We start from the raw sequence: 27,493 nt of genomic DNA on the forward strand, positions 1-27,493 counted from the left end.
GTACCCTTACATGTGTCTATGGGAGGCATCTACTAACTGGATTTTCTGTTCTAATAGACTGACTTGGATTTGATGTGATTGTGAGTGATCTATTTAAGCTTCCTCCTGATGGACCTGTCGAGGTGCCCTATCTCTATCACTTTGTGCATGGCCACCTTTATATTAGATTACTCGGTGTCTTTTGTCTATCAAAGTATTAGGTCTGTGGGAGCCTATGTCTGACCAGGGACAACAATGCCCTTGCGTTATGCGACCCAAAAAAATGCTCCTGTATTTTTCAGAATATCTGATTGCGGATGCCTATGTTGAAAAGATCATCAATAAACTCCATTCAGCTCTGATGAAGGCCCGGAACCTTTCCAAAGCCGGCCATCTTGAGCAGTCTGTGTCGTTCATTTGTGATGTCGGCTCAAACTTCTTCAGCTCCATAAAGGGATGTTTGCAGATGCCTTCCGCTGAGGATTTGCTTCTCACCATCTTCCAACTCTGTGCTCAGGCCTCAGATACAAGCCACATGTCAGGTATGGCAATCATTAAAGGGGAAACTATCCTGCTGGAAAGATTACTCTCAATGCTGTAGTTCAAGATGCCCATGGGCTATTCCTGCTGTATAAAGTTATAGTTCATTAAATGTTCTTGTTACAACTATTCTTTACTTTGCCTGCCTTTAATGTAGCTGGGGAACAACAGACCTTTCTCTTGTAGGGTAATAGTGGTTGAACAACATGTCACAGCTGCAGTCTGGGCTTAATGTGTCTAGTCATCCTATGAGATGATGTTAAACCTCTTATGTCTCTGTCTATGCTACTCTACTGTAGAGAGTGCTATTCTGAAACAATTTGAAATTGGCTTTTATTTTTTTTTTCATTGTTTGTGGTTTTTTATTATTCAGCTTTTTATTCAACAACTCTCCAGTTTTGCTGCTGTATGGTTGCTGGTGCCAAATTACCCTAGCAACCAGGCAGTGGTTTGAATTAGAAACTGGAATATGAATAAGAGTGGTCTAAATAGGAAGATAAGTAATAAAAAGTAACAATAGCAGTGAAATAGTGGCCTTTAATAGTAGCCTTTTAGCTGCTTGAGTCAGGGACCCTTTTTTTGAAAGCTGGAAAGAGTCAGAAGAGGAAAACAAATAATTCACAAAAAGTGAAAAATGAAGACCAATGTAAAAATCGAGATCAGCAAGAGGGACCTGCAAGAGACAAAGCCAATTGTTCTCCTTTAAACAAAGGAGAAAAATGTTGGGGTTTTATGAAATATACTTTTTGTTCTTTAGCCGTGTATCACTAAAAGGCTTTCATTGGTTTCCCGCCAGAATCACTGCTGCTTAAGCTGAAGAATACTTGGCTGGCTGGGTTACATTCCCTTGTTTGCCAGTATAAGAACATGCCGCAGGGTAGCAATTTCTTGAAACAATCTGCACAATGGGTCAAGGATCAGATTCAAACATCACACCTTAATGTGAAAAGGTAAGCCTGCATTACTGTGTTGTCTCTGTAAGGTCGCTGAGTCTGATTTATTGTATTTATATAACAGGGATCCCCAACCTTTCTTACTCATGAGCCACAGTCAAATGTAAAAAGACTTGGGGAGCAACACAAGCACCGTAAAAGTTCATGGAGGAGCCAAATAAAGGCTAAGATTGGCTATTAGGCAGCCTCTATGCACCCTATCAGCTTACAGGGGCTTTATTTGGTAGGAAATCTTGTTTTTATTCAACCAAAACTTGCCCCCAAGTCAGGAATTCAAAAATAACTACCTGGTTTGGGGGCACTGGGTTGGGGATCACCAATATATAACATGGCTCTGCCTTCTTATTTACTGGGGCACTAGGGGGTGCTGGTTGATGGGAACATATAGATATTTTACCTTGACAGAGGAAGCAATATAGTAGACTGCATTCCAGAATAACCTATGCACACATGCTTTTCTAAGTAAAAAGACAACCTTCACTATTTTTGCTTGTATTAGCTGCCATTTGTGTTTATTCCGCTTAGTAAATATGTGATTTTCTATATTTTCATACCCACGCTGCCCCTGTACCTGCTCCAATGCTTTTGGGCCAGTGGCCCTATACATCCTGTGTGTCTGTATAAACACTCATTTTGTTTTCTTAAATGATATTATTGGCTAGACTGCAAACAGAAAGCTATTTAAAATGGCAGCTGCAATCTTAAGCAACGGAGAAAGCTTCTAGGGCTCTTTATAGTAATGCTTTCTGCAGAATAAATATATTGTTCTAGGTGGCACTGATGTGGCGAATCTATTGGCAGTAAAATGCCAAAATTACTTTCATTCTCCTTTAAGTTGTGTTTGGGTGGAGTTCCCCTTTAATATATTTGTATTCATTTTGACACTTTTTTTTTTTTAAGTATATAGCTTGTTGTTAGGTAGAGTGTTTATTTTGCCATTTCCTTTTGCAGCCTCCAGTCCTTAATATGTACAGTGGATGACTTGTATAGCACAATCCTGGACTCAAGCCTTTCAGGGTTCAGCCTTCTGGCAGAGCATACAGCTTCCATGATGCCAAGTGCAGAGACGTGGCAGAAGATGCGGCATGCCCTGTCTTCTCAGGTACTAAATAATGACTGCACAGGAGTGTTTCTTTGCTCTACTTGGTCATGCTGAAGGAGAGGGAGAGTGATAAATCTAGTGACAGTTGTGAGGGTGGGTAAGGGTGAAGACACACAGACTAGTAGCAGCTACTTGTTGTGGCTACTAAAAAAGACAATGCTGATCATTTACTAATAACTGTCTCTACGTGTGTTTTACCAGAGGCAATTCTCAGTATTGTCTATGGCAGGGTATTTTCTGGTGTTTAGTAGCCATTAAAAAGTAGCTGCTATTAGTAGCTCCATGTGTCTTCACCCTAATGCAGCTGCAAGAGTTAAGTTAGAATCAGGGCTGGGGGTGAAGACACTATGAGAGATACACAGGCTGCTTGTCTCTTTAAGTTATAAATGGAACATTGGAACACACTGTTCCTAAGGATATCATTTACAGTTTGGTCCCTTAAGGAAATGACCAGACTGTAGATTTTATAATAAATAATGTACCCCCTGTTGTAAAATATAAGGATATTATAAGTGACAGAGGAGTTTCATGACCATATAAGAGGACGAGGCCAAAGGCAGAGTGCTTTTATACAGGTCATGGAACACTGATGTGACTTCTAATATCCTCATATTTTACAACAAGGGTTACATTATTTATTATAATATACAAGTTTCCGTGAGTCACGTGACACAAATTACATCACTAAGCATGGATTATAACTGATGATATCACTAAGCTACGTTTATAAGGATATAATTTACAGAATAGGCAAGGTATTGATATATCTACACACTCCATACTCCATAATCTGTAAATCCATTATCTATAGCACTCCATCTGTTTTGGGCTTTTATTGCCTGGAAAATCATTCTAATAAAAGGCCTGGATAAGACACATTGTCGTATGTTTCTTTACAATAAATGAGGTGTTGAAAGTGAGAGATCCCTGTGTCCTAACTGCAGTCCTCTCCTCTGCTATAGTGGTTAAGCAAGCCGCTCTTGGAAGGTCGATTAAGCATGAATACGGAAACATCTGGGACAGATCTTAAATCATTCCCCAAAACTTGGCTTCCCAGCCATCTCTGCACTGCCTCACTATTGAGCAAAATGGCCCTTCGATTGCTGGAGAAGGAGAAATCACTTAAAGAGGAGGAAATCGGAGTGAAAATAAACATAACCGGTAAGCATGCTTTACGTTTTGTTGTTGTATTGCGGAAAGGGGAGTCATTCTATATTGTATGGCTGTTAACATTTGCCCTTCAGCAAACTGTTCCATATTTCCTTGGCTTCCTTGCTTTTCTCTGTCTTTCTTTTCTCCCCTTCAATATTATTATTTTTATTTATCCCCCCCTCCTCCCCTGCATCTTGGAATATCCTTTCGTCAAACTTTGGGGCTGCCAAGATTTCATCGCAGCTCTAGGACAGAACGACTTATGTTTAGATTAAAGCCAATTAGTGTCCATTAATTGGCCAGCTGGAACATTCTGGGAACATTGTGGATTGTTCCACCCACACACTAACTAGAAACCTTTCCAATCAACATACTCCCTGGCTCACTTAGTGCTTGTAATGGAATGGCAGTCTATGGATTTTAGGAAATTTGGTAAGGTCACAGGTCATAAAGCTCACCCATCCATATTTTAGTCCATGTTTCTAATTTTTCTCCCCCACTTTTTATGGTATTTTTAAAGCTTTTTTCCATTATATATAGTTATTTATGCTGTGAGTGCCACCTAAATGTTCCTTGTGGTTTATGCAGCAATGTAACAAGTCGGTGCTGGGCTCCCCAGCAAAAAAAGTTTCCGGAGGGGCCCACCGCACAGCCATTGTTACCCTTTGCCCCGCCCGCCCACTTCTCTGTACTTCTGTTTCCCCGCCCACCCACCACCCCGTACTTCGGTTTCTCTGCCCACCCTGCTTGTCACTGTCCTCCGCTCACATCCCCAGGTAAGTGAGTGGCTGGGGAGGAGGGAGATAGAACAAGCAGACCCCACAATCTGGACCTGCTGACCCTTAGGCCCCCCTGCAACTGCGGGGTTTGCTTCTTCTATAGTTACTCCACTGATTTTATCTCACTCCATATGGCTACTGTTCACTTTGTAAACTACAGCATCCCTAGGCACTAGTAACTATAGGTCTGGCTGCCTTGGCTGGGGGGGGACTAAGATATAGTAGGGGTCCACCCTGAAAGGCAGGTAGGATTAGGTTGGATGTATATGAAACCTTTGCACATAGTTATAATAATAATGTTCCTATATTGGCTAATGGGGGACGTGGCCCATTCGGCGTCATTTTTGTCATGATATAATTATATGGTAAAATTATATGGGTAAAAAAAAAGTGAACTTGCAAAGTTCTAACATCTTGGAGGACTTTTTTTTTTGCCTTGGGCAAGAAAAACATTAAAGCAATAGGTCTTTAAAGGGCAAGTAAAGTTTTTTTTTTTAATCAAATATAAATATATTTAGCGAGCAGAGCTCTCCCTGCTGCCAGCAGGTTTATGCTCTGAGGCACCATACATGCCACTGCGCACATATATGTGCTATCTTCATGGGCTGGAGTGATGCTAATGGCCAGTATATTTAAGTACACTTTTATACAGGGGCTTACTATCAGGGGCTGTACAGGGGCTCACTGTAATACTGAATACAAACTGCAACTCTAGTACTTAAGACAGGGCAGCTGGTATAGACAATGTACATACACTTACTTAAGTACCAAGTGCCACCTTTTTCTTTATCAGTTGCAGAAATGCTGTATTCCTTGCAGTGGTGTGAGGAGCTGGAGAAGCCACCCACACTCATTGGGGAGTGCTGTGAAATGCTTTGCTCACTGGGTGTCTCCCATGAGAAAGTAATGGACCTCAGTGTACATCTTCCTGGACTCCTGGAACTCCTGTATAACAGGTCCGTATGAACTGTGCTTTCCCCCATTATATTCTTGTGCTTGTAGCCTAACATTCTTTCTTACAGACAAGCTTTATATTTATATAATGGCTCATTATTTAGTTTTTGCCCTCACTATTTTTTACCCGCTAAAATTGGAGGGTTTGGTTTAAAAAGAGGCCAAAACATTCTGTATAAAGGAGACCCCCCCCCCCACCAGTGTCTTGGGCTTAGAGTTATGGAGGAGTCTATTTACCACAGATTTTAACCCAGGATGTATAATTTAACCTTCTCCGCATCCCACAATGGCTTTGAAAAGCCTATTAGGGGGCATTAATCGTAACGTGAAATTTTCAGTTTCGTTATTCTTCATATTCTTCATTGCTTGGAGCAGCAGATAAATGCTGTGGATATTTTAATCAAATAATAGGCAGAATACATTTTATCCCACTCCATGACAGTGGCTGACTCTTTGTACAGAAGAACAGGAACAGCACCTCTTGTCTTTGTAGATTAAAATGCCTTTATTTAAAGTTTTTTGGGGCAAACAACAACAGCAGCAACGTTTCAGGTCACATAAGACCTTTTATCAAGCTGGCTGACTCTTTATCAGTTCCATGTTTATATATGCACAGTACACCAAATAGCCAAGTAAAAATGTATACTCTCTGTATGACTCCGTATGAGTCACGTTGAACAGTGATTTGTATTTTCCCCTCTATAGTTAAGTTGTGTGTAAATCATTGGTATTTATCTATTTCTTTCCTAGGTCTAAGGAAGATGGCTCCCTTTGGTCCTTAACCGCTAACAGATTTATCCATAAGAGAGGCGCTGGGCCCAGTGAACTACTGCCATTGACTGAAGACACAGAAAAGTTAGTGTTATTAGTTTTTATGTTTGCTCATGTATTTCCTTATGTCAAGATTCTCGATTTTTTTTTTCCTGTCTATTTAGTTTCTTATTTTTAGTCAACTCTTTAGTATATATTGCTTACTCGAATCTCTTCCATAAATAATAAATGCGACACCCATTCTTCCTTATCTTTTCATAAAACCATTATTTTCTTTATATGTGCTCCTTAAATTTAAAGGGCAGTAAAGCCCCCTTTTTTCGACATTTGTTAAGTGCCTAGGACTTGTGCCAAACATAGTCTGTGCCTGTTGTTATAATCAGGAAATATCTATGGTTTTTGTTGTTTCTTGCACTGAAACAGGGCAGAAATCTGATAGTAATGTTGAGTTTTACTTTTGGCTCTTAGGAGCACAATCAAAATAAATGTACTATCCACTGAGCAGCCCTCTGTATAAACAACACCCACCCCCTGCTGCAGCCTGTTTAACTGGGGAATATGGAGCAGCTAATTATACGGAGAGCTTCTCAATGGGCTGCAGAGTTGTATGTATTGTGCTTGTACAACCCAGAATTTAGAATATGGTTTCACTTTTACATTTTTGCCTTACTTTTTTTCAAAGTGGCCATGTATTCTGTTCTTGCTGCCCTAAATGACTGTGTTTCCCTCCTTTCTTCAAACAGATATTTCCCTGTGACACTGGGCAGCTTGCACACCATTCAAAGCCTGTCTGCCTTTATGTGTCCGGAGTTAAAAGAAGAGCTTGTTATCCAGTGCACTGCCCGACTCATGACATGCTCTGCCTCGGCTGTGTCCTGCACAGATGGTTAGTAAAAGCAGTATGGGTGTTGGCTAAAATATTGTATTTATTATTAACAAACAAAATAAGATAACTGCAAAAAGTCAAAGCAACGCCATGATTTCTGTGCTGTGCTAGTGAGCACTGGCGTTGTTGTTGTTGTTATCGGCTCTGCACTGTGCTCGTACCACGTGATGATGTTAAATTGCTTTTCTGTTCTTCATTATTAGGAGGATTTGGGTACCTTGCAATAATCAACTCCTGCTTGGGATCCGATTCAGATCTGTGCCAGGAAATCTTACCTGGAGTTCTTAAAGTAATGTTATCATGGAAAGATGACCAGGAGGATATATTTCTCTTTAGCAGGTATGTGCTTATTGTCGCCAATAAAATGGCCATTAGATTTCAGTGCAACAAAACTATATTATCCCAGCTAGTTTATTCTAAACTTCTCCTTGTTGACTTCCTGCTTACCTGCCCACTTCCTGTACTTTCACTTCATAATTCTATTGATTTAAGCCAGCCCTTTTTTTATTGAAACCGATTTTTTATTGAAAACGAGTCAAGGGTTATCCAAAACGTGAAACAGCCCCCAAACCAGTATAAGACTGGATGTCGGTCACATCATTAGATGCTCTTTCACTCCTTAGAGCAGGGCTGTGGACCTTTCAAGAGATTTTTAGAGCCCCCACATGGCTAAAGTGCTATCTTTTGATAACCTCACTATTTTATTGTAATTTGGCCCCCAACATGTAGTTTAGTGAATAACCGGCCCAATACACGGAAACAGTTGGACAGCATTACCTTAGGGCACACAAGTAATCAACCAGTCTGTGGGTTGGCATCGGTGAGGCTCAAGGATAATTTAAAGCCCAGTTAATCTGGCACAAAGACAGCATTAATGCTTCAGGACATACCAGCCCAAAGTTAACGGTATTGCCCCCTTTACCCATACATGTTCTCTTGCTTCCTTGCCTGCTCAGTGCACTGTTCAGTACAGGCTCCACCTCTGCTAGGCCGGGTGTGTACAGCAGTCACTAGACCAGTAAGACTTGGACGCTGAATAACTGGAGAACAATGGATTTAGGGGTCTGTAGAGTTATGCTGCAGTTGTAAACCCCTTCCAAACCTAGACTAGACTATCTGGCTTTGGAAAAAATTAAAACTCGCTGGAGTATTTGTTCTAAGAAGTACTGTTTGTAAGGAATTTTGAAAGGTTCTGTATGGTCCATGCACCTTCAGGTTTCTTCTGCGAGTTTTGCTCTTTCTCTTTTCTTTTAAGTTTTGCTCTTTCTCTTTGTTTTTATACAGTAATGTGCAGGACTCCAGCCAGAGCCTGATTGGCCTCAATGTGGAAATGATCCGGTTCCTTTCTATTCTTCTAAAATATTTGGCGTCTTCTGTGTCATCTTTGGTGGACGTTGACTGGGACTTTATAATGTGTTCCATGCTGGCTTGGCTCGAGGTGAGGCGACAAATAGTTGTTTGTGCAGAATTCCTTTAAACTGCTGAGCTGGAATGTGACCGAGATTTTTGGTAATGTTAGCTTTATTTGAAGTGCTAGCCACAGCATTCATTCTTATCAGTTTATAGAATTTAATATTGTTCTGTTCTGCTTTATCGTGCTTAAAAGGACACCGTTATGTTCCTGGAAAACCTAATGTGTTACAGCTTACAATTACCCAGGCTATGCTTATTATGAACCCTGTGTGCCCCAATGTGCCAGTCTGTGAGTTGGAAGCTGGCCCTAGATAGCAGAAAGAACACTTGCACTGTCACTTATGTCTATAATGGGAGTCCGAGGCCTGACCAAGGGGATCTCTTTTCTTCATAGAAGCTACAAAGGACAGGAGGCAGCTAGGCATTCATTGAGACTAAGGGGTATATTTATGATGCTGTGTAAAAAGTGGAGTAAAACATTACTGGTGATGTTGCTCAAAGCAGCCAGATGCTTTGCTTTATACTTATATATTTTTTAGTAGTATTTGCTATTGGGTAATCATAAATAGAAAATTGCCATTTTAAGAATTAAGGGAATCATAGGAGTCACAGTACACACAAACAAGCCAAGGCACACATACATGCTAGGCCCCATCAGCCAATGAATGGGCAGAGTTCTGCCTTTTACTCCCACACTACTTCCTGTTACAGTTAGAGCTGCATTATTTCCTGTCAGGTGATCTCTGAGGGAGCACACAGCCCATCACTAAATGGCGGCTCAAGGGAAAGGATGTAAAAGGGCAATATTTACTGATATATATATATTTCAGTTTGGCAAGATTCTTTAATAATAAGTCACTTAAGATAATATAAACTATCTGTTGGTTAAGTATTCATTCTGGGGGTATAGTTTCCCTTTAATAGCTTAGAGCTACGTATGCATCCCTGTCTTTTGGGGACAAGTATTCCTGGCAGCCGTCTGACATATTACTCAGCTCTTTACAGAGACTATACATCAGTTTCTGCCCCAGTGGAACATACAGTGTAAGGTCCCTATCACATTGCACACACTGGGGTCAGTTATATCAAGAGCCAATTACCCTGACTGCATCTGGAAACCCGAGCACAAGGATGAAACCCAGGCAAGCCGCAGGATAACATACATATAGCCTTGGATTTCCATGAGCTGCTTGTGCCATGTCCCACCGTGCCATAAGCTTTGAGGGGTTTGTGGTGTTACAGTTTTACTCTCCTTTACTTAGGTTAGTTTATTAAAGACTATATAAACTATTTTTTTCTGACTTTAATATCCTATATTCCTTGCCGTACTCGCCTAATAGTTTTATTCTGAGTGCTACACCCGGCTCGGTTCCACTGCGTATTGTGCAGAGAAACTAGAATTCCACACGAGGGCACTGTTGCCATTTGTATTGGACGTCTCGGCATGGTTTAGCTGCCCCATGTGGATATTCATACACCTGCATGTAAATCTGTTGAGTAACCTTGAGAGACATTGAAACCTTAATACATAGGTTCCATATTTCATTTATTATACACAGACTTTGCAGTGTTCCAGAACTCATAACAGTCAATCAACAAGTAGCTTTGCTGGTTTAGTGCAGAAAGTATAAGGAAAACAAACTTCTAATTAAACTCAACACACCTGCATAATTGGGTTCCCCGGTCTCCTTAAAAGCGCACATATAGCATAAGCACTTGTCCAGCTGGTACCCCTTGTTATGGGAGAGGTATAATCCTAGCATGAGCCCAAGCAGTACAAGAACATCCAATGGCTGGCAGGTTGGACATTGCTGTTGTGTTTTTGTTATTCTTCAGGATTACCATGCTCTCTGCCTTTATGTTCAGTCCAACTGATTTCTACTGCATTTATATCTTTTTAAGAGCGCATGTGAAAGCTCCGCTGCTTATCATATTCCTCTTGTCCGACTGTTTGCCTGCGCAAGCTGTGACTTGGCCACAGAAATTTCTCACTATTTTGAGTCTGTTGCCACAAGCACTACGATGAGTCTTCCTGCCAACCTTATGTCTGAGTGGAAGGAGTTCTTCTCCGAAGGAATTTACAGCTTAATGTTGCCTATGTTGGTGAGAATAGCAGGTAATGTGAATATGTTTATGTATGTATAGTATGTGTCTTTGAGGTGGGGGGTGGGATTCAAATAGGATGGCTGCCCTGGGCCCCACATAATGAAGAATCTTCACAGAGCAACAGTTTTTTAAGGAAACGTTTGGTGAAACCTTCATTACAAATTCACGTCTTGACTGTCCAGAGTAAGCAGTGGAATAATAGCCTCTGGGAAGGGACTGAGGCTGTGGGATAGCAGGTATAGTAGGGAGAGATGGTGCCTATAGTAGCAGTGGGGGGATAATAGCCTCTGGGAAGGGACTGGGGCTGTGGGATAGCAGGTATAGTAGGGAGAGATGGTGCCTATAGTAGCAGTGGGGATAATAGTCTCTGGGAAGGGACTGAGGCTGTGGGATAGCAGGTATAGTAGGGAGAGATGGTGCCTATAGTAGCAGTGGGGATAATAGTCTCTGGGAAGGGACTGGGGCTGTGGGATAGCAGGTATAGTAGGGAGAGATGGGGCCTATAGTAGCAGTGGGATAATAGCCTCTGGGAAGGGACTGGGGCTGTGGGATAGCAGGTATAGTAGGGAGAGATTGTGCCTATAGTAGCAGTGGGGGATAATAGCCTCTGGGAAGGGACTGGGGCTGTGGGATAGCAGGTATAGTAGGGAGAGATGGTGCCTATAGTAGCAGTGGGGGGATAATAGCCTCTGGGAAGGGACTGTGGCTGTGGGATAGCAGGTATAGTAGGGAGAGATGGTGCCTATAGTAGCAGTGGGGGGATAATAGCCTCTGGGAAGGGACTGTGGCTGTGGGATAGCAGGTATAGTAGGGAGAGATGGTGCCTATAGTAACAGTGGGGGGATAATAGCCTCTGGGAAGGGACTGGGGCTGTGGGATAGCAGGTATAGTAGGGAGAGATGGTGCCTATAGTAGCAGTGGGGGGATAATAGCCTCTGGGAAGGGACTGTGGCTGTGGGATAGCAGGTATAGTAGGGAGAGATGGTGCCTATAGTAGCAGTGGGGGGATAATAGCCTCTGGAAAGGGACTGTGGCTGTGGGATAGCAGGTATAGTAGGGAGAGATGGTGCCTATAGTAACAGTGGGGGGATAATAGCCTCTGGGAAGGGACTGGGGCTGTGGGATAGCAGGTATAGTAGGGAGAGATGGTGCCTATAGTAGCAGTGGGGGGGATAATAGCCTCTGGGAAGGGACTGGGGCTGTGGGATAGCAGGTATAGTAGGGAGAGATGGTGCCTATAGTAGCAGTGGGATAATAGCCTCTGGGAAGGGACTGGGGCTGTGGGATAGCAGGTATAGTAGGGAGAAATGGTGCCTATAGTAGCAGGGGGATAATAGCCTCTGGGAAGGGACTGTGGCTGTGGGATAACAGGTATAGTAGGGAGAGATGGTGCCTATAGTAGCAGTGGGGGGATAATCGCCTCTGGGAAGGGACTGGGGCTGTGGGAAAGCAGGTATAGTAGGGAGAGATGGTGCCTATAGTAGCAGTGGGGGGATAATCGCCTCTGGGAAGGGACTGGGGCTGTGGGATAGCAGGTATAGTAGGGAGAGATGGTGCCTATAGTAGCAGTGGGGGGATAATAGCCTCTGGGAAGGGACTGGGGCTGTGGGAAAGCAGGTATAGTAGGGAGAGATGGTGCCTATAGTAGCAGTGGGGAGATAATAGCCTCTGGGAAGGGACTGGGGCTGTGGGATAGCAGGTATAGTAGGGAGAGATGGTGCCTATAGTAGCAGTGGGGGGATAATAGCCTCTGGGAAGGGACTGGGGCTGTGGGAAAGCAGGTATAGTAGGGAGAGATGGTGCCTATAGTAGCAGTGGGGGGATAATAGCCTCTGGGAAGGGACTGGGGCTGTGGGAAAGCAGGTATAGTAGGGAGAGATGGTGCCTATAGTAGCAGTGGGATAATAGCCTCTGGGAAGGGACTGGGGCTGTGGGAAAGCAGGTATAGTAGGGAGAGATGGTGCCTAAAACAGTTGTTCAAAGAAAAAAGTTTTGGGGCTCAGTAAATGCTTTATCTGGTTATTTTCTGTGGTGAGTAATGAAACATGGAAACATTTTACAGTTCCCTTTTTAGAGATGTGTGGAACATAGTATTGGCTCTGTTAGCCTTGTTTCATTCATGCAAGCCGGCACCAACACTGTATTTGGTTTCCATGTCAATAAATACAGTAACAGGGCTGACATAATGTAAATCTGTTCTCTATTTTAAGTTTTCTGTCACACGAGCAATATATAAACTCTCTAAAAGAGAGAACGACTTTCGGAATTCCTGCGCTGAAATCATTTTTCCCTGTCGGTCTTTCCCTCCCGCAGAAGAGTACAAGGCTTCGGAGACTTCCCATATGAGCCACGTGCTGAAGTCACTGGGTAGGACGCTCGGTTACATTTCAAAGGAGCAGCTGCTGAACCACAAGCTCCCAGCCAAGTTTGTCGCTGGACAGAAGACCAACCTTACTGACAGCCTGCAAAGCTTGCTAAATACTCTGGCTCCCCTCCTGCTTTATAGAGAGAGATCCGTGCAAATCACTGTTTATCATCTGCTGGATAAGTAAGCGCAGACATGTCTCCGTTTGGCACAACATGCACCAATACACCGCTTTTACATTGCCTTGTAAGCCTATGCCACACTCTGCTGGTTTCAGGTGTTTTTGCCTGCCATGTTGTAAAAAAACCCATCAAATTCTGCTCTCGTTAGCCCTAGTGATGCTAATGGGGGTCCTAAACAACAGTCTGCAGTGACTTGCTTCACCCATTACATAGGCTAATTTACATTAAAGGAAAACTATACCCCCAGCATGAAGACTTAACCAACAGGTAGTTTATATTATATTAAGTGGCCTATTGATGAATTGATAAATCTCGCCAAACTGGATGAAGCAGGGCTTTACATATGAGCTTGCTTATGCAATATATCTTTATAGAGACCTACATTGTTAGGGGGTATAGTTTTCTTTTAAGCACATCTTGCCGTCACTGGTTACCAGTGCATGAGGAGTTAGGGGCAGGGTGCCGGTGAGTGGGTTGCGCTGAGAACAAATAATCAGGTTTATTGCTACTGTTGTTATTCCAGGAAAAGGTGTCTTTCCAGGAAAGGTGTTACCGGATTATATAAATATGATATACGTGCTTTCCTGACAGGGCAAGTGCATTGTTGACAGCTATGCCCGCGGTGCCAGCAGCTGGAGTAAAACTGTCAGCGAGGCTGGTGTAGAGATTTCTCAGTATTCTGATTAACTCATATTTTTAATTATTATCATTTGAGTTCCTCGGTATACTAAATCTTGCTAGACTTTCAGTAAGTGTATGTTTTGCACACAGGTATGTGTTGTAAAATGGCCTGTGTCTGCATCTCCAACAGCCTCCTACAAGATAGCTCCAGACTGAACAGTTTGGTTTAGTGATGTGTGGGTTTGAAAAAAACTCAACCGACCCTAATTCAAAGGTTCCACAAGGAAACTTTGAAGTAGAAAAATGATTTCCTCAGTCTGACCCCCACTGAACCCTCAATGGTCACCCAAATTTCAGCCCAGACCCGTCTGGCTTAAGGATAAACACCCATGGGTGGCCCCCTACATAACTAGTTGGTTCTGCTAATGTGGACATGCGTGGTCGATAAAAGGTGCAAAGCTTATTGGTCAAAACCTTATCAGCCCATGTAGGAGTTATCCGTTAATTAAATTGTCATTCCCGCTCCAGTTAAAAATATAAAGAAATCTGCAGTTATTATATTAAAGGTTATATTATATACAGTTAATCAGCCCTTCATAATATAAATGCCAGGCTCACTGGATGATATATTGGGCTCAGGTGCTCATGCCTCAAGCCTCTCACTTGTGTAACACAATCACCATATGTGATGGTTCTTAAGATCCCTTATATTTTCACAAACTGAAATCTTCACTCACCGCTTCCAGATAGTGGCCCGGGTGCAGTGCCCCAGACCCGCATCAAAGGGGGAACAACTCCAGAAATTGAAACCATTTGGCACGCACTCATCAAGTCTCAGGACAGCGGGTTTAAAAGGTTCCAAAAAGCTTTATTGAGTAGAACCTAACGCGTTTCGTGTGTTCTCACAGGTATTCATAGGTACCAATGAAATATGTTAGGTTCTACTCAATAAAGCTTTTTGGAACTTTTTAAACCCGCTGTCCTGGGACTTGATGAGTGCGTGCCAAATGGTTTGAATTTCTGGTCCATGTATGAGGCCCCCACACAGGCCTACCCAACCAATGTCTGCTTGAAAATTGGGCAGATGTCAATCGAGCAGTTTTAAAAATCCCAAGGAGTACATTGCTGCATAGATACAGCCCTTGTCCTGACGGCCTATATCCTGTTAATATAATCCAGTCGTTTGGCCCAATGGCGCCCAATGTGTTTCACTTTAGAAAGTACCTGCTTTTAGTGATTTTGTATTTTTCTTTTGACAAGGCCCCATTCAAGAGTATGATATGTGGATAGATAGGCAATTTCCACTCCATGACTCCAGAAAGGTAGCCAGTCTTGGTGTTTGCCCAGTTCACAGACTGGGAACTTAAATTGATAGTGTGATGGTGCCAGTGCTCACGCCATAGCGTTGTAAAGGTGACTATACACTGAAAGACCCACTTGTTTGGCAAGGTTGGTGATTGGGTGGATTGATCTGATCACATTGATGGGATACAGGCCACTGGGACAAGGACCACATCAATGCAACAATGTCCTCCTTGCAGGATTTTTCTAACCTGCTGGGTCGACATCCAGCGAATGTTGGTTGGGAGGGGGTGCGCAATTGGTGAGTGGGTGGAAGGAAAGAAAGAGCAGGCAAAGGGCTGTTGCTAATGAGATCATCCTTACATTTAGGCATTCATTTTTTCCTTTTCTAGTTCTGTCTATGATATTACATAGAGACAGGCACTGGGTGGTTTATGCCTCTTTAGCACACAACTGAATGTTTATGCTCCCTTCCTTAAAATTTTATTTATTTCATTACGATATCTGTAAAAGTCACTGCCCATCACTCCACAGGGGAATCCATCTTTTTAAGCCCCAGTGCAAATGATATGCAACAGAACATATTCGATCAGTGCTTGGCTTTTCTTCCAATCTTCCATATCTTTGTTCCTAGAATAATGGCAGACTTGCCTGGGTTTGATGATGAAGATCTCAAATCTTATGGGGATGAAGATGAAGAACCTGCTTTGTAAGTATGATAGCCCTGGGTTAGAATAAGAGAAAAAGGGGGACAAAGATTGATAGCCTTTTGTGCTGTTGATAAACAGCATCTCCCAGTATTCCCATGAAACGGCATCTCCCAGTATTCCCATGAAACGGCATCTCCCAGTATTCCCATGAAACGGCATCTTCCAGTATTCCCATGAAACGGCATCTCCCAGTATTCCCATGAAACGGCATCTCCCAGTATTCCCATGAAACGGCATCTCCCAGTATTCCCATGAAACGGCATCTCCCAGCATCCCCATGACTTTGCCTTTTGATTGGATACGGTTTAAAAATTCATACAGATGCACCCCCTCAGTGAATGCATCATTTAGGGCCCTTCATACACTTTTTCCATCAGGTGTATCAGCATATTACTGCAGATCCCAAGTGATGTTGTCCCTTAAGGGATTCCATAGTGACTGCATGAATTGGGCAAAGCCGGAATAGCATGCACGTGACTTATATATTATATTATTATATATTACTCATTACTTAATAATATTATACATAATATTATATATAATAATATAATATAACATTGTTATTTTAAGGCAACAGGTCTTCTGATGGCAATATCCCTTATTCATAAATATGTGAAATGGTTTTCTTTTGTTCTAGGTCTCCACCCGCTGCACTGATGTCTGTACTAGCAATCCAAGAAGATTTAGTAGAAAGTATCCTTAAAGAGATACCTGTAGGCGAGTTTGCTGTTATTGAGCCTTTAAAGGAGGAGTTCTGCTTTGTTCTCGGATATCTCCTGACTTGGAAGCTAATACTCACTTTCTTTAAAGCTGCATCATCCCAAGTAAGTACCCAGGTCAAAAGATTTCCTGTCTGTAGGCTCTTGCCCCTGCAGGCACCACAGTTAGCCATATATTATATATATAATATATAAGCATTCACCTTCACCTGCTGTGGTATGTGCAGTAACAAGCACTTTGTAAAGGTGGCCATACACGGTCCGATCTGCTTGTTTGGCAAGGTCACCAAATGAGCAGATCATCTTCCGATATGCCCACCTACAGGGAGTGATACCTGGCTAATTCAGTCGTTAGGAAAAAGCTGTTATATTGGCGTTGGACCAAGGACCGCATAAAGGAGCCAATGTGGTCCCTGATCCAACGGGAAAATCAAACTTGCCCGATTGAGATTTACCCTATTTTAGGCTAGATATGGGTCAGGTAGGCCTGTCGGGGGTGCCCATATACAGGCAGATAAGCTGCCGAATTGGTCTGAAGGACCCAAATCAGCAGCTGAAATCTGGCCATGTATGGCCACCTTTAGCTAGTGTGCAGACCTATGGGGTGGGTTTTACAGGGATAATGTATACCCCTGTGTTTCCATCCTGAAAACCACTCCGTATCCCAGTGCAGTGCCTGTTAGTGCAGACCCCAGAGCAGGCTTTCTGCGCAGGCTGAGAAACATCCACGTGTAGCAGTAGCCTAACTCTTTACCCTTAGGTCTGTCCATTATATTATCAGCTCTTTGCTCAGTTTAGGTTAGCCCCCTGGAACAATGATGCACTCCTGCAGGGGATCCATTTAGTGTGGTAATTTGTGGACTGCATGCCCAGGCTAAATTATCTGGAAATATGTTTAAGAATTTAGAAAACAAAAGGCTTAATTGGCAGCCAAGAGCACATACACATGCGTGCCAACACTCATTCACATGCGTGCCAACACATTCATTCACTCATTATTACACTGACAGTAGCAAAACTAATGACAAGTGACCATAGTCTCTCTAATGTTATTTTTTCTGGTGACTTGGAGTATGGAATTTCTACCTCAGAGGCTTAAGCTGGCCATACACGTGGCGATCACGAAACATCGTCAGATCCGCCACACACAGTCAGGGCTGAAACAGTAGATAAGGAGGTAGAAACAATAGGATTTCTACCTCCTTCTGCCGATTCAGCCCTTACGGCAGATTTTGGTCAGGCGCCTTCTAAGGCGCCCGATCAAAATTTTCTAACCTGGCCGATCGGCGAGTCGTCCGATATCAGCAGCTTCCTGCGATATCGGTCGACTCGCCGACATGCCATACAAGCACCGAATATCGTACGAAACGAGGTTTAGTCTGATGGCATATGTAGCCAGAAAAGTGCCCCAGTTGCCACCCTTCCATGTAAATGCTGGCTAATGCATAAATAGTGCCAGAGCTGGTGCCATCGGGTATTTGTTATTCAAGGGAATGGGAGGATGCTTCTGAGTTGGTGGCTGAAGGAAGGGCATTTGTGAAGAAACTGTTCCATGTCCTATTCCGCCGAATCCTGGATTCGGTGCATCGCTAATAATAGTGCTTTGCTTTCTCACTCAGCTGCGGGCGCTGTACTCTCAGTATCTGAGGAAAACCAAGAGTTTGAACAAGCTGCTGTACAACCTGTTCAAGTTAATGCCCCACAACCCAGTCCTGCCCGGGCAAGCCAGTGATATGCCCAGTAAGGAGCCCAAGACTTTCTTTACAGAGGAGCTTCAGCTGGCAGTAAAGGGTATGTAACATGTTCACTTACAGAGTTAGATATCCTTTCCTTACCTGGAGAAATTAGTATTTCCTGTCTTCCTGCTTAGAAAGTGGTGTGTAGTGATAAACTGCTTCCCCCTTTCCACTGTAAAAATATACATTAGTCTGTTGTCAAACGCCTTCTTGCACAGATTCGCTCGCCTTTCTGTCACCACAAACAGCATTTACACGAGTTTAACATTTGCTTTCCGACATAATGACCACTAAGATAACAGATATTTCCAACATGAAGAATCACTTTGTCCTTAAAAACTCTTGTTTCTTGCATAAAGGGGAAAATCCTAAATTACACAAGTGCTTCCCCCCCCCCACCCCATGTCATCTTTGAAATATTATAGTATTAAAAAAAAAAAAAAAGGCAAAACTAATACGAGGGTAGAATCCTCCTGAGAGGCAGGCTTGAGATCAGTTTCATGTATCCCACAGATTTTTCGCAAAAAGACAATAAATCACATTAAATATGATTCATTGGGAAAACAATAGGCAGCACATCCGTGCCCTGTTACCCTGACTGCGGCGAGTATTTTCTTAGCTGACACAACACGGGCCAGAGTGAATAAACTCCTCTTGGCTACGCTGCCAAACGTCCAACTGGAAATCGTATCTTCCCATTTAATCTTGGGAGAAAAGATCCATCGCTATTTACTGCTCCATTTATTCATGTCTTTCGGTTAAGGGATCATTATTAATTGCACCTAAAAATTACATTTGAGTTTTGTTGTAGACTGTTGTAATCCAAATAGTTTGTCACTTGGACTTTATGAGGCTTATGTTACGCGTGAAGGACTCGAGCTGATGACAACCCAGAGCTTTATGCCCAGCAAAACTGATGGAAAAGCCAGCGCTCTGATTTATATAGTATATTGTAGAGGTGGTGGAAACGCACAGATGTGCAATGATAGACACATACTGACACAAAGCAGCAAAAGACCCACAAAGCAACAGATGGGTAGGCCCACCTGCGGGCCCCATACACAGCCAATAAGATCCTAAGGCACCCTCCAGTGACTCTATTTGCTTGCATCGTACACTGGATTGGTGCTCCTCTTCTTTAAAAAGTGCACTGGCCTGGGGTAGTTCTTTGCAGGATGGGCACCATCATCCTCTCCCAGGTTCCCAGGTATTCCATACACCTCTGCTGACTTGGCACATGTGAAGAATTCTGTACTGGGCATGCTCCAAGTCTGTAGAGTCCCAGGGGATGCCTGGAAGCTGCTGCCAGCCCTGCAGATGGCTGCATGGATCCGGTGTGCTTTTTAAAGTAGAGGAATGCAGCCCTAGATATGAGGTAAACATTTAGAGTCACTGAGGTGGCAATGCAATGGGAGCTTCTCAGTAGGGCCTTATTTTGATCAGCCTTTAGGCTTCCCTAATATTGCATGTAGTTCTGTTAAAATTTGACATTTTGAGACATTTCTAACTTTTTTGCTCTTTAGGGACTGCCACAGTGCAGCAGGAGGTCCCGCACTTGGCTTGCTGCGTTTATCACATGACATTAAAGGATCTGCCAGCCATGGTTAGGCTGTGGTGGAATGGCTGCGAGAAGAGGATTTTTAATGTGGTGGACAGATTCACCACCAAGTACGTTAGCAGCGTGCTGTCCTCCCAGGAAATCTCCTCCGTCCAGTTGAGCACGCAGGTCTTTGATGGCATGACCGTAAGTGGTTTTTTTAGGGAAGACTTTCATACAGGCATGGGGGCTCCATGGATATGGTACATACATACATCAGTGGGTGGAAGCTGTGTGCATGGGAGGCATGGAACAAGGGGGTTGACCCTGATACATTGGGGGTCATTGATAAACACTGGGCAATAATGCACCAGGGCAGTTAGCCAATCAGATGTTTCATTTTATTGTTCTACTTGAAGCTGGCTCACAAAAGCTGATTGGTTGCTATGGTCTAATGCCCAGGTGCAAATTTACCCAGTGTTTATATATGAGTCCCACTGTGTGCATTGCATTTATAATAGTATTGGCTGTATTTCTGTGGTATGCAATGTTGCGTTGCAGATTGATATGTAGGCTGGGGATGAAAGCATCTCAATGAAGCCATGGGGTAATCTGTAACATCTTACTGATGTAGCCCCCTCCATTATCTAGGGAAGGTTGTCCTGGGTTGAGGGCATGTAGGAATCAGACTTCATCTTCATGTATCACTTTGAAATCAATAAGCAAAGCTAACCGGTTATTTTATAGGTGAAGGCACGCTCAACTACCCGGGAAGTGATAGCCACCTACTCCGTGGACGACATCTGCATAGAGCTGATCATACAGCTGCCCCAGAATTACCCCCTGGGTTCCATCACTGTAGAAAGTGGCCGGCGGGTAGGGGTGGCTGTGCAGCAGTGGCGGAATTGGATGCTTCAGCTGAACACTTACCTCACCCACCAGGTAGGTCTGGTAGCCCACAGATGTGGCAAAGAGTGATGGTTTCCAGGTAACTTTATGAAATCATCAATGTGTAAAACTAGACTTTGGCAAATTTGCTCTGATCTGAGCAGTGTGATGTGTATGCATGTATACACTGGTTTTTAATCTCTTTTGGGATGTTTTTTTAATCTAGAATGGAAGCATAATGGAAGGCTTGGCCCTGTGGAAGAACAACGTTGACAAGCGCTTTGAGGGAGTTGAAGACTGTATGATTTGCTTCTCCGTTATACATGGTTCAAACTACTCCTTACCGAAAAAAGCCTGCCGGACCTGCAAGAAGAAATTCCATTCTGAATGCTTGGTAAGATTTAATGTTGTGTACCGAAATACCTTCAAAGCTGGAACATTTCACTTGGCATCATGGTGGAATCTCCCCAAAGTGTAAGATAATCCACGTCCCTCTGGGGAGAGTGACTGTTGCACTCTGAGATCAGTGCTTTTTTTAATGGTTTCCATACCTGATGCATTGCAAGGGTTACAGTTCTATGGCACGGATAGCACTTTCCAAACGTGTTTGTATCAAGCGCAATACACACTGCTAAGCAGCTAGCAGTAACTGCACTTACAGTAAGGAGGCTTACATGTGATTGAGTGACAGTACCAAATTATTCTGTGGGCAGTGCAGAGCCCGGCTGGGCCAGAACCAAGTCATTATATTGATATTATGCAAAAGTCATTGTCTCCGTTCTGGAGGATAATAACAACCTTGTCACTACTCCAGTGTTGTGGAGTTTTCCAGGCAGCATACAGGGAACCAGGCCAGGGTTTTTTCTTCCCCCTTGACTGTCTCAAGTCATCCTATTTTCCTTTTGGAAATGACTTGTAGGTCAAGCCTCATATTAAACTGGTTTATTTGCCTGCTTCCAGTCATAAACAGCTGTGTTGCGCTCCATACGGTTCAGGGTTGGATCAGACTCTCTGCTTTCCCGTTGTGTAATTGCAAATGCTTTAAGCTGAGAAGTGATAGGCTTTTTGGCGGAACACTGTGGAGCTTATGGTGGCCAAAGGACGGTAACCTAGGAAGGCGCTCAATGGCGGACAAAGACTTGAGCGCTTTTGAAGGTGCACAACAATAAAAATACACAAGGGGAATGCTACTCTGCATTAAAGGGGCCTCTGACCTTTATTCATTTGTTTAACTGGGCAATGCCTAGGCTAGGCATAGTTTGTTAACAGTATGTCAGTGGCATAAGGTATAGTAGTACTGGCAGGTAATTTGGCATTCTCCCTCCAGTGCAAGTAGGCATAAGATTGACATAATTTTTTAAGGAACTTTGAGGTGACATTACCCTTAAATGCAATGACTGATTAAAACTGGCGCGGTCAGCTGTGCCATCGTTCCTGTTCACCACATTCTTGGTGGGATTCTCCAGCCTGTCCATGCATCTCCTAACAAGCCTTGATAGATATCAGTGAGGGAGGCCCAAGCAGATTCATTTCCTATTCTATGACTGCTTAGTCCATTAGTTGGTCTTGGACCAACATGAATTCTGACCTTGTTGACACCTTTTCTATTGGTCTCAAACGGGTTAAACACTCCAAATTAATATTTAACTAGATTTTTACAAGATTCTTTCTCAGGTCAGAGCCAAATATGCATTTTTATGGACTGAAATACTTATTATCTGTGATCGAAGCCCTCCAACTCTCAGCGTGCACCTTCAGGCTTTGGCTCTCAGTGGGTGCTGGGAGTTTTATTTCAGCATTTGACATTCCTGACCTTATTTGTCCCGCTGAAATATTTTATCCATTTTATAATTTACAGTCTCCCGGTGACTTGTAAATCAGGTTGCTGTTTTGTTCCTTCTCTATTCTTTTTACTGGGCGAAACTGGGCACCATCCCATGACATGTTAAGAATCCAGTTGTGCTGCAGGGCACTTACACTGCCTTACTGGAAAGGGCCCGGTGCATGGTGGAAGCCAGACGGAGGCTTACTAGCAGGTGTTTGGCCCCCAGGCATCCCTTTCTTGGTTTTTAATAGTCTGAGCTTTCCAGCAAGAGCATTACTTTCAGAATTGTGGATGGTGTGAGTAGCCCTTGCATATGTACCTGTAACAGGTTCTGTAGTAATTATCAGAAAATCTAAATATAGAACACCCATGTTCAATCTTGGCTCCATTTAGTAAATCAGTTCCAAAAAAAGGTGGGTACTGGCAAACAGCTTTTGTGCTTTTATGGAAGAAAATCATATTTCCGATCGAAGCTTGCAAAGAGACATACCCCAAGAAGCAGTTGCTGGGGAGCTTAGTCATAAGAGCAAACCTAGATTGGACCTGTTGGTTGCTATAAATGTACTTGGATTTGCCCATATTGCATAATAGGTCAGGGTTACGCAGCCAGTTGTCTTGGTTTAAACTGTTCTTAAAAGTAAGGAACTCAAATTCATTTTTTTCTCATTCATTTCAGGGGACACAGGCACTGGAAGGTTTAACCCTACCTTATGGGAGGACAGGACACTAAAAGGACAAAGGATTCAACAGCCCTTCCAAAGGGGTTGACCCAGTTGCCCCAACAGGCTTACAACCCCTCCAGGAGGCTGTCTCTGCCCAGATCTTTTAGTTTCCTTATGTGAGGAGGACGGCTCCCCTTCTGGAGTTTTTAGATTTCGTTATTTAGTTTAGTTTTATTTATTTAATTTCTCTCCTTACAGGTCCTCTCCAGCAGCTTAGCTCTTCTAGCACTTGTTGCCTTGTTTATTGTTTTAAGTTAAAGTTCTACTTGTTACTTTCTGGGCAGGGACAGCCTCCTGGTGGGGTGTAGCCTGTTGGGGACAGCCAGGTCAAACCCCTGGGAGGGCTGTTGAAACCTTTGTTCTTTTAGTGTCCTGTTCTCCTGGAAGGTAGTCTTAAACCCTCCAGTGCCCGTCCCCTTTGTAATGAAGAGATAAAAGCATGTTACAGGTAAGACAACAATCCCTCTAGTTAGGCACCATTAGTGGCTAAATTCACTTATTTTCTGGGTTACTAGACCTGTTTTTATGTTGCCCCTGAATGTGTCTCTCAAGATGCATAGTACCTTTTGCATGAAGTCCTGCCCCACCCAGAGAAATAATCCACAGTGAGGCATCTGAGCACTGTGTGCTGTGTACTGTGTATGTTTATGTCTTTCTCTAAAGAACAAAAGATAAATGTGTAAGTGGAAAGAGAACATCTTGAGCAAGCAATGACTCCAAATGATCTCACATCGCAGTTATTCCGCAAGGAGAACCACAATGCCCTGCTGTATTCCTTCCCCCACCCCCCCAAGAGTTTTCGTTTGCTGTTTATCAGTCTCGGGCCGATAAGGAATCTTTCAGCTACAGAGACATTCTTTATCTCCATCGCTCTGATCTGCCCCTTCCATGCCGAAATGTCCAGATAGAGCAGGGGATATATTAAATAGAGTTCTCTTGCTTGTTTGATGGGATTTTGCCTTTTAGGGCTCTGGCACACGGGGGAGATTAGTCGCCCGCGATTAACTCCCTGTTCGCGGGCGACTAATCTCCCCGAGTTGCCTACCCCTGCGAGTCTTTTTCGGCGATTTGCGCGAAATCGCGCCGCCGCGTCTGCCATCCCGCCGGCGACTTACATGTTTGCCGGTGGGATGGCAGGGGTAGGCAACTCGGGGAGATTAGTCGCCCGCGAACAGGGAGTTTTATCGCGGGCGACTAATCTCCCCCGTGTGCCAGAGCCCTTAAAGGAAATGTTTAATGTTATGACATGTTTCTGCATTCATTAATTATCAGAAGTGTGTCCTACTGAAAAAAGACATTGTGGGACATCACTTTACGGCGTTGCAGCTGAAGGGCTGCACTTTTGGGCAGCTATATCTGCAGTTCCATACTGGTTCTGCAGGACCCTGTTATCCATTAGGCCAGGGATCCCCAACCTTTCTTACTCGTTAGCCTCCGTTAAATGTAAAAAGACTTGGAGAGCAACACAAGCACCATAAAAGTTCATGGAGGAACCAAATAAGGGCTGTGATTGGCTATTAGGCAGCCTCTATGCACACTATTAGCTTACAGGGGCTTTATTTGGTAGGAAATCTTGTTTCTATTCAACTACATTTTTCCACCAAGTCAGGAATACAAAAATAAACACTTGCTTTGGTGGCACTGGTTGGGGATCACTGCATTAGGCTCAGGATAGTCATACCTTGTTGCGCCACTCTAACGACGCCTCATCAAACCAATATTAAAGCTTGTACTTTTCATTAATGCACCCATACGATAGGTTTGGGTATTCCTGCACTGTTCTGAGAGTAACGGGTTTGTGTTTGTAGTCAGAATGGTGGCCATTTGGTAGCACCACTTTGTGTGCCAAACATCTAGGCTGGCACCGTACTTTAACCTTTCAGTTTTTTTGCCCCCTACCCCTGGCACAGTCAGTGCTATACAGGTGCAAGTACCGTGCCACAGAAACTAAAGCACCACCATAAACTGCTGGAACACAGATATTTTTTTTACAAAATTGAATCTGTTCCAAAGAATTTGACGAAACATTTGTTCCAATCTTGTCTTAGATATAAAAACCAAAACATTTGCTTTGCTCTTGAGAAGGAACAAGGAGTTGTTGATGGGTTTTCTTTTGGAATGGTACAGACATTGTTCGGAACGCTGACAATGTGTAGTTTTACACCTGCCTTCCTATGTCATCAACATGGTGTGTAATAGTCTGGGGAATGTGTCTGTCTGTCTGCAATGCCTTCTGGGGCACATACAGGGTGAAGGCACAAAGGCAGTTAATGGGGCACTAAAGGTCAACAAAGAATTAGTCAAAACACTATGTTTTTGGGTTCTGTACCAACCCAAAGGCCCCCACAGCTCTTTAGCAAGGAAGAGCTGGGCCCCAAAGATTCCCCCAGCAGCCCCCCATCTTCTTTTCTGCTGCAGTTACTGAACTTAGGGGCCCACTCACAATATACTGTATATATAGTATATATGGTTGATTAGTATTTAATGCATACATTTTGCAATCAGAATTAATGGTCAATTAGCCCAGTAACATTGGCTTCTATGACAGAAATAACCTCCCTTTCTGCAACTTTGAGCACACTGAGCATGTGCAGTGTCACTGACACACAAAAGATATTCTAATAAGATCAAAGATCCTCAGGGCTGGTACAGGAAGCTAGAAATACAGCATTTTTAACCATACTCCTTTTTAGGCATGAGTTCTCTTTTAAAGGGGGCTTGTCAGCCAGAGAAATAATGCTAAATCCTTTTTCTACCATTTTAGTCAAGCAAAATAAACTAAATCAGAACTCATATTCTACTCATATGACTAATTATTATACCACTATCTTGGACAGAAATGATAGGAATGTCTGGATATTTTTGCCAATACTAATTTGGATTTTATGGTCTCCCTTCTCTTTCAGTATAAATGGTTTACTTCAAGCAACAAGTCGACGTGCCCTCTCTGCAGAGAGACCTTTTTCTGAGACCTTGGAATGAATGGACGAGAAGCAGACGCCCCATGGAAAAGCTTTTCCTCAATGCTGTTGTGTCAAGGCGCCCCTATGGACTTCTTTCCTGATAATCTCCAATTCTGTATCTAATGGATTCTCTGTAATGAGATCCTTGTCCATCTCGCGAAATGGGGATGTTGCCATTATGTCCTGTTGGATATTGATATGTGCAATAGCCTTAGTCCAAGCCATTTCTGCCTTCTGCAAGTGAATCCAACTGGCAGACATCTTTTTCTTGCACTGCTGGACAAAGCGCAATGGGCCTGTAGTAGAGCAGTGACTGGCATAGTTAACTATAGGGCACCTAAGGCCAGGAGTACTCTGGTGAAAATGTCGTCCAGCACAGCTACAGTCCGTGTGGTTCATACAAAGCTCTGGGACATTGGTTGCTATGGCTACACACACATAGCTACTTATGGTATCCATGCACAGCATTGTTAACTGCTTTGGTAGCACATTGGGCCCCAGCCTATGGTTGGTTCCCATCAGAGGTGTTTTCACTTTAGCTTTCCCATTGCTTCCTGCTTCACTCCCTCTGCCGTGAATAAGCTAAGAGAGAGAGAGTGTTAGAAAATAATTATAAAAGAATCTATTTTTAATCCAACCATCATGAAAAAAAATCTGTAATATATATATTTGTATTCCTAATTTTATCTAAGTGGTTCGCTGTGTCACTGCAATATTGTTTATTTGATCTTATCCAGAAATGCCGGAATTAAAAAGATTGGTAAATGATGAATTCTTGTGTTTGGTACAAACAGAGATAAAGACAATGCACCCTGCGTTCCGCCACTAGGTGGTGCGGTCAGCAAACGCCAAGAGCAGAGAAACCTCCGTTACAACCTTGGAAAATGGCATTGCTGCAAAAGCTCCCAATGACATTGAAAGCAGCCCTGTCAGCATTCTTCTCATTATATTCTGCATAACCTGCAATATCTCAAACACATGGCCTCCTCCCCAGCAACAACTCTGATGTAAATAGATGTAATATTAATGATATAATTACACTTAAAATGTTGATAACATTCCTTTTAATCATTGGGATAAAACAGTAGCTTTCAGATAGGAGGGCTGGTTTACCAACATGAGTACTAAATTGCACAAGTGCAGTCGCCTATAGCAACCAGTCAGCAGTTTGTGCTGGTCTGTTTTGCTTCCAGTTAGAATATGAAAGCAGAGATCTGATTCATTGATATTGGTTTGATCATTTCATGCGTCGACCCCCACCAAACTATTGCCTTGATCCATATCATGC

At 43.2% G+C, this 27,493-nt stretch overlaps 1 protein-coding gene across 2 annotated transcripts in view; it reads left to right on the forward strand.

Moving 5' to 3' along the window:
- ltn1 (listerin E3 ubiquitin protein ligase 1) overlaps nucleotides 1–26,977 on the forward strand; it is a 43,546-nt gene extending 16,569 nt beyond the window's left edge. For both annotated transcript variants that reach the window (XM_012957313.3, NM_001079277.1), the window contains 18 exon segments: nucleotides 282–521; nucleotides 1,316–1,469; nucleotides 2,424–2,574; nucleotides 3,537–3,735; nucleotides 5,299–5,461; nucleotides 6,210–6,314; nucleotides 6,974–7,116; nucleotides 7,320–7,455; nucleotides 8,401–8,554; nucleotides 10,432–10,645; nucleotides 12,949–13,183; nucleotides 15,740–15,814; nucleotides 16,453–16,639; nucleotides 18,154–18,325; nucleotides 19,794–20,014; nucleotides 20,555–20,749; nucleotides 20,922–21,089; nucleotides 26,149–26,977. In XM_012957313.3, the coding sequence (XP_012812767.1) occupies nucleotides 282–521; nucleotides 1,316–1,469; nucleotides 2,424–2,574; nucleotides 3,537–3,735; nucleotides 5,299–5,461; nucleotides 6,210–6,314; nucleotides 6,974–7,116; nucleotides 7,320–7,455; nucleotides 8,401–8,554; nucleotides 10,432–10,645; nucleotides 12,949–13,183; nucleotides 15,740–15,814; nucleotides 16,453–16,639; nucleotides 18,154–18,325; nucleotides 19,794–20,014; nucleotides 20,555–20,749; nucleotides 20,922–21,089; nucleotides 26,149–26,211 (2,975 nt within the window). In that variant the 3' untranslated portion in view covers nucleotides 26,212–26,977.
- Nucleotides 26,978–27,493: the final 516 nt, after the last annotated feature.

This window comes from Xenopus tropicalis, chromosome 2 (assembly GCF_000004195.4).
Source record: "Xenopus tropicalis strain Nigerian chromosome 2, UCB_Xtro_10.0, whole genome shotgun sequence".
NCBI classification, from domain to species: Eukaryota; Metazoa; Chordata; class Amphibia; order Anura; family Pipidae; genus Xenopus; species Xenopus tropicalis.